The sequence below is a fragment of the Ostrinia nubilalis genome, chromosome 13 (genome assembly GCF_963855985.1).
Source record: "Ostrinia nubilalis chromosome 13, ilOstNubi1.1, whole genome shotgun sequence".
In the NCBI taxonomy this organism is placed as follows: Eukaryota; Metazoa; Arthropoda; class Insecta; order Lepidoptera; family Crambidae; genus Ostrinia; species Ostrinia nubilalis.
The window spans coordinates 1,495,199-1,502,531 of NC_087100.1; the positions used below are offsets into that span (position 1 = coordinate 1,495,199).

Here is a 7,333-nt window from a genome sequence, read left to right on the forward strand (position 1 = left end):
TTTTCCTCCACCCTACCTCATTCCCAGGGTACTAAACCATCTCAATCAGTGTCAGGGAATTTACCTGTTAGTAGTACCTCGTTGGGATCGGGTATTTTGGAGAGCAGACGTGAAAGCACGAGCAATAGCCCCTCCACTCACGCTTCTGAACCTAGAGGAAGTCCTGATCGATGTGTCGACAGGCCTTCCACCTCCGAATGTACACGACATGACATTGGAGGTCTGGAAATGTGGGGGTGGACGAAAAATCTAAAAGGTTGGAATAGTCAACAAATTGACCTTCTTCGAAAATCATGGCGATCCTCGACCAAGAAAACTTATGAATCTGCTTGGAAAAAATGGTTAGTGTGGGCTAAGGAGCACAAAATAGATTCATCTAATCCTTCAGGGAGTGACTTGGCGAGATACTTGTCTGATTTATTTTTAGTACATAAACTATCATACAACACTGTCTTACTACATAAATCGGCAATCTCTACTCTTTGTAATGCTGAATGTGCAGGTGTGCTAAGTTCTCATGTTTTGGTTAAACATGTTTTAAAATCAATAGCATTACAAAAACCAATATGTCATAAACCACCGGTTTGGAATATAGATATTTTAGCGTCCTTTTTGGAAAAGCACAAAGTCAATATAAATAATACCTTTGAAACACAACGACATACAGCTGCCCTTTTACTGCTAACCTCGGGACGAAGAATTCATGATCTGACCTTACTTTGTGTTGATTCTAATCACTATATTCTCTCAGACGACTCTGTAGTTTTCTGGCCAGCATTTGGGTCTAAAATTGACTCTGTTAACTACAGGCAATCAGGTTGGAGATTGATTCATAATCCGGCTTGTATTAATTTAAATCCAGTGTTTTGGATAAATCAGACAATTGATTTGCTTAAATCCCATAGAGATTCCGCCAAATGCAGTAATTTGTTTGTAAACACGAAAGGTGTCCCTAGGCCTGCATCGCGGGCGGGGTGCGGTGGTGAGGGACCTCCCCGTGGTGCACCCCGGGCAACGGCCGCGTGTTCTGTCACGCGGGCGGCTGACTTCTCACCGGCGCGGCAGGTTGCGTCAACTCGGCGGGCCTGTCGGGCAACCCGTAACCCCCCAACGGAGGGGGGCCGGGGGCCCCGGCTACGGAAGTCGGGGCCAAGACAAGGAAAAGTCTTTAAAACCCTCAAATGCCAAGGTCTGGGGGGGGCCGAGGAGCAGTGTCGGGTATTATTAGCTCGACACGGTCGGTGGAGTATCACCGGCCGTTACCCCTCCCGGGAGTGAGGGGGGGGCAGCTGCGCCCGCAAGCAGTTTGAAAAATGAATAGTGTCAAAACGGATAAAACTACCCGGGCGGGTCCCAGCCATGCTGGGGAATCCCGTGGCCGCTCACAAGGCGGTCGGCCCTGTGTATACGGGGGGGCCAACACTATTCCGCGGTCTCGACCGCGCCACGACGACAAATGCAAACCCACAACGGACTCGAATTCGCTCTACGATACGGAACATGACGAACAGGAGGTGGAGGCCTGTGCCCCGAAGGTACACGCCGAAACCAGCGACCACAGCAAGAAAATGACGGACTCTGAACTGGGGTCGGAGGCTTCTGCAACCTCTGCGTTGCCGGATAAGAAGGTTCGACCCAAACCAACACGCAAGCGCCGGAAAGAGATTGCCTCTCTGCATGAGAACTCTTCTCTTTCGGAGGAGGAAGTGGCCCCAGCGCCTAAATTCAGCACTGCCCGCCGCGGTAAGAAGGTCGGCAGTGGCCAGCGGGCGGACTATTATAGGAGAGTGGAGGAGCTGGAGGAGCTCGACTTTAATGCCGACCTCGATAGGAGGGCCAAAGCCAGTCTGGTCCGCCGAGAAAGGAGTCAGGCGGGTTCAATCTCGCCGAACCTTGAAGATCCCAAGTCCAAGGTGGACTATGAGAGGCTGGACCTGGAGCAGCTGAGGGCTCGCGGGGGACTGTTTGTCTCCGAGATCGCCCGCGTCTCTCAGGCATCCGGACGTTTACAGGGTCCTCTGAAAGGAGCCCTCAACAGGTCAGCGGATAACCTCGCCGGCATCCTCGACCAGCTGGCAGCCCGCTCCGAGACGGAGGAAAACCGCCGGCTGAGGATCGACAACGCCAACTTGAGGCGAGAAATGGAAAGTCTCCATGTGGAGATCCGCGCCCTTAAGCGCGAGATGGCGGAGCTGACTGCCAATGTCGGCAAAAGGAATGTGATGCCCCCGCCGGCGGTCCCGTCAACTCACGAGGACGACATGGAGGCCCAGACCCACGAGGACGAGATGGAGGCCCAGGCTCCCGCGAGAGACCCCCTCCCCCAGGGCGCATTATGCGCCCAATCTATAGAGGAGCTCCTGCAGATGGCCTGCCAAAGAGCTATAGACTCGGCGGCCAAGCTCATAGACGCCAGACTCGGAGATCTGGAGAGCCGTTTGCCGCCCCAGAGGACCCTCCGCCCCCCACTAGCGTCTGACTCAAGAACTGCCTCGGCCCCTACGGCAAGCTCAGCCCCTGCAGCAGGGCCAACCCCTGGACCGAAGCGGAAGCGCACGGCGGCTAGGCCGCCGCCCCCATCCCAGCCGGAGCCGGTGGCTTCCAGCCAGGAGGTCAGGGCGACGACCTCGACTGCCCCACCAGCGGAGACATGGGCCACCGTGACGCGGCGAGGGAAAAAGGGAAAACCCCGGTCTGCGGCAGCTTCCCAGCCGGCCCCTGCGCCCAAGACGGCCCCGACGGCACCCAAACCTAAGCCGAAGGTGAAGTTAACCCCTCCCCGCAGCGCAGCCATTGTTGTGACGCTGCAACCTGAGGCGGAGAAGAGAGGGGCAACTTATAAGAAGGTGCTCACCAAGGCCAAGGCTGCAGTGGACCTAGCTGAGCTGGGAATCCCGAACATTAAGGTCACTGACTCGGCGACCGGAGCTCGCCTAATTGAGGTTCCAGGCGCCGAGTCCAAGGACAAGGCAGACAAGCTGGCCATTCAGCTGAGGGCGGCTCTCGGTGGCGACGTAATCGTCACCAGGCCTGAAAAGCGCGCAGACATGCGCATTATCGGCCTGGACGAATCAGTCACCAGAGAGGAGGTTGCCGAAGCGGTGGCCAGCAGGACAGGCTGCTCTCAGGAGGCAGTGAGAGTGGGGGAGATTCGGCGCAGCACCCGTGGTGAGGGAACTACCACGATTAGCTGCCCAGTCGTAGCGGCCAAAGCCCTGTCGGAGGCCGGTCGCCTTCTTGTGGGCTGGTCCTCGGCCCGTGTACAGGTTCTGGATCCTCGCCCGATGCGGTGCTTCAAGTGCATGGGCCTTGGACACACCCGGCAGCTGTGCCCCTCTACAGTGGACCGAAGCGGCCTATGCTTCCGGTGCGGCAATCCGGGACATAAGGCTGCGGATTGTGACGGTCAGGCGCACTGCGCTGTCTGTGCCGAGGCCGGTTGCGACATCAGCCACCACATGGGGGGAAGAAATTGCAAACCCCCCCAGAAAAGAGGGAAAGCAGTTCCGAGGGTCTCAACCCCCTTGATAGAGGAGCACCACGAGCGGTGCGAGGAGGCAGACATGACCGATGAGTAGTCGTCAAATCTGCCTCCTCCAGGCGAACCTCAACCACGCTGCTGGGGCGCAGGATCTCTTTCTACAATCCCTGGCAGCGTGGAACATTGACGTGGCGGTGGCCTCGGAGCCGTACTGGGTTCCCCCGCAACCGCATTGGGTAGGCGACGCCGCAGGGGATGTGGCAATCATATGCCGGAATGGGCCCGCCACTACTCCTCTTAATCTGAGAGACCGCGGCCCTGGTTTTGTGACGGCCCAATGGGGGAGATACGCGATTGTCGGCGTTTATTTCTCCCCCAACAAGCCCCTGTCGGCCTTCGAGACTTTTCTCGGCGTCTTGGGTCCCGCGATTCGTCGGCTGGCGCCGCTCCAGGTCATCCTCATGGGCGACCTGAATGCGAAATCGCGTATGTGGGGCGGGAACTTCACCGATGTGAGAGGTAGGGCCCTCGAGGACTGGGTGGCCGAACTAGGGCTGTCCGTTCTGAACACCGGGACAGCCCATACCTGCGTCAGGGCACAGGGTGGCTCAAGGGTGGATGTGTCTTTCGCCACCCCTGCGGTCGCCCAACGCGTCGTCAACTGGCGGGTGATGGAGGAGGAGACTCTCTCGGACCATCTCTACATCCGGTTCGAGGTCTCTCCCTCCACCACTCCCCGAGCGCCTCGTCGTACTGGCCACTCGGCCTTTCCTAGGTGGGCCACAACCAAGCTGGACAAAGAAAAGGCCGAAGAGGCGGCCATTGTCCAGGCCTGGTGCAGCAAGGGGAGTCCTCATCCCTCCGATGCCGACGCCGGTGCCGCCTGTCTCCGAGCGGCATTGACTCAGACGTGCGATGCGGCAATGCCGAGAGCCCAACGCACTGGCAACAGACGGCAGGTTTACTGGTGGTCTCAGGAAATAGCGGACCTCCGGGCCACCAGTAACGCGGCAAGGAGGGCCTATTTGCGCCACCGTCGTCGCGCAACACGGGACCCAGTGGAGGAGGAGCGCCTGCGCGTGGCCTACAAGGAGGCCAAGAGGACGCTCCAGGTGGCCATCATGGAGGCTAAGGCGGCAGCCCACAACGAAATGCTGGAGGAGCTCGACGGTGATCCGTGGGGGCGGCCATATCGCGCAGCGCGGAATAAGCTGCGCGGACAGTCGGCGCCAGTCGCGGAGACCATAGAGCCAGACCTCCTGCGGCGGGTGCTGGGGTCCCTGTTTCCCCAACAAGGGGACTTCCGTGCCCCGGCTCCTGTCCGCAGCCGTAGAGCCCAATCACCGGAGCCTCCAACCCCCCCGGTGTCAATGGTAGAGGTTGGTGTCGCCCTCGACCGACTCCACGGCAGCAGGAAGGCCCCAGGCCCAGATGGGGTCCCAGGGAAGATCCTCCGCCTGTTCATGCAGGTGGAAGAAAATGAGGACCGTCTTCGGGAACTCTTTGACCTGGTGTTCAGAACCAGTCAGTTCCCGAAGATCTGGAAGGATGGCCGGCTATGCCTGCTGAGAAAGGAGGGTCGGCCGCCCGACTCCCCCTCTGCGTACAGGCCCATCGTGCTGCTCGATGAGGCGGGGAAGGTCCTCGAAAGGATCATCGTTTCCCGCCTCACCAAGCACCTGAATGACGTGGGCCCCAACCTGTCGGAGCGGCAGTTCGGCTTCAGGGCGGGGCGCTCTACACTTGACGCCTTGTCCGCCCTGAAGTCAAAAACAGAGGAGGCTGTATCCCGCGGCGAAAGGGCACTGGCGGTGTCGCTGGACATCGCCAACGCCTTCAATAGTCTGCCCTTTGACACGATAGTGTCGGCGCTTCATTATCACGGAGTGCCGGCCTATCTCATCAGGATAGTGGCGGACTACCTGCGGGACCGACAGGTCAGTCTTGTTGGCGCGGATGGGGAGCTGGTCCAGCAGCGGATTTTCCGCGGGGTCCCCCAGGGGTCGGCCTTAGGGCCGACTCTTTGGAACATTGCCTACGACAGTGTGTTGCGGTGCAGGCTCCTTAGAGGGACGAGCCTGCTTTGTTACGCCGACGACACACTTGTCGTGGCCACAGGAAGGGCCCTGCCGGAACTCTGCCTGCGGATAGAGGCGGCCACCGAAATGGTTGTAGCCCGTATCAGGGCGGCGGGCCTGGAAGTGGCCCCCCATAAGACCGAGGCCCTAATGTTTCACGGGCCTCGGAAGGGACCGCCACCAGGTGCCCACCTCAATATAGAGGGTGTCCGTGTGCGGATAGGGGGCCAGATGAAGTATCTGGGCCTAGTGTTGGACGGGCGGTGGAACTTCCACGCCCATTTCGAGGGCCTGGCCCCCAAACTTACAGGGGCGGCAGCTGCATTGGGCAGACTGCTGCCTAACACGCGGGGCCCCAGCGTGAGCTGTCGCAAACTCTACGCTGGGGTTATAAAGAGCATGGCCCTATACGGGGCTCCCATATGGGTGGGTTCTCTCGACAGAGAGAACCGTGCCGCTCTGCGGCGCCCGCAGCGCACCATCGCTTTGCGGGCGATAAGAGGGTACCGTACCGTATCACACGGTGCGGCGTGCGTTTTGGCCGGGCTCCCCCCATGGGAACTCGAAGCAGAGGTCCTCGACGTGGTCTACCAATTCAGAACGTCGAGGCGCGAGGCAGGGGAGCGCCCGGCATACGAGGAGGTGGAGCGCGTCCGCGAGCTTGCCCGAGAGGAGCTTCTGCGGCGCTGGGAGCGGGAGTTGGTAGACTGCCGCTATGGCGTGAGAACCATAGAGGCGATCCGCCCGGTCCTGGACCAGTGGGTGCATCGGAGGCACGGCTTCCTCACCTATCGTCTGGTGCAGGTGCTAACTGGACACGGATGCTTCGGTTGGTACCTGCATCTGATCGGTAGAGAGCCGAGCCCTGAATGTCACGAGTGCGGCGCTGCGGAAGATACGGCTCAGCACACCCTTGAGGTGTGCCCAGCATGGGTCCAGCAGCGCCGGGCTCTGACTGCGGTGACTGGTCCGGACCTCGCGCTCCCCAGCGTCGTGGTTGCGATGCTCCTGGGCGAGAGCGCGTGGGACGCCATGGTCTCCTTCTGCGAAGAGGTGATGCTGCAGAAGGAGACCGCGGAACGGGCTAGGGAAGTAGATCCCGAAGCCCACGCGCTCCGGCGCAGACGGCCGGGGGGAAGAAGGAGGAGATTCGCTCGCCTCCTTCCGCCTCCCTAGGTGAGACCAGTGGGTGTTAGGCCGGGGGGCCCATCACCCACATTGCACGGTCCCACCCTGTCTGGGGGGTCTGCCAGTGTACCGGCAGACCCCCTCTTTAGCGCGGGAGGCCCGGCAAAGGCTGGGCCATGCGTCGGCACGGCGTGGTCTGAATCTGTAGGACCCCACGTCGTGCCAGTAAAACGCAGAGGGTGCACCGCAGGTTTTTAGTGGGTATACTTGTCGGGTGACAGCCGCTATTGCTGCCACCCGACAAGAGAGTCCCACATAACCCGTCGCTTCCCCCGAGGCGGCGGGTATACGCAAAGTATTTTCCTGCGCAAAAAAAAAAAAAAAAAAAAAGGCCTGCATCGCGGGCAATAATAGCAGGGTGGATCAAAAGTCTTTTGAAGGACGCAGGCATAACTGCCAGTCCGGGAAGTATACGTTCTGCTGTCGCCTCCAAGAATTGGTTGGATAGTTACCCGATTGAAGATATTTTGTCAAGAGGTAACTGGCGATCAACAAATACCTTTTGTAAATTCTATCGACGCGAAGTTATGCCTGCATCAATCACGCCATCAGTGACGGCTTTGTTTAGTGCTGTAGATTGAAAAAT

General features: G+C 59.2%; 1 protein-coding gene across 1 annotated transcript; it reads left to right on the forward strand.

Annotated features, from left to right (window-relative positions):
- The first annotated feature begins 1,313 nt into the window (after window positions 1-1,313).
- On the forward strand, window positions 1,314-6,735 carry LOC135077267 (uncharacterized). The gene is made up of 2 exons (XM_063971803.1): window positions 1,314-3,557; window positions 3,601-6,735. Exons 1-2 carry the CDS (start codon window positions 1,314-1,316, stop codon window positions 6,733-6,735), a joined length of 5,379 nt encoding a protein of 1,792 aa, XP_063827873.1.
- The last annotated feature ends 598 nt before the right edge of the window (window positions 6,736-7,333 follow it).

Bases quoted from the DNA above. Each gene is read 5' to 3' on its own strand.
- LOC135077267 (XM_063971803.1), top strand. From the start codon at position 1,314: ATGAATAGTGTCAAAACGGATAAAACTACCCGGGCGGGTCCCAGCCAT. The intron at 3,558-3,600 runs GCAGACATGACC...TGCCTCCTCCAG, and splicing joins ACCACGAGCGGTGCGAGGAG to GCGAACCTCAACCACGCTGC.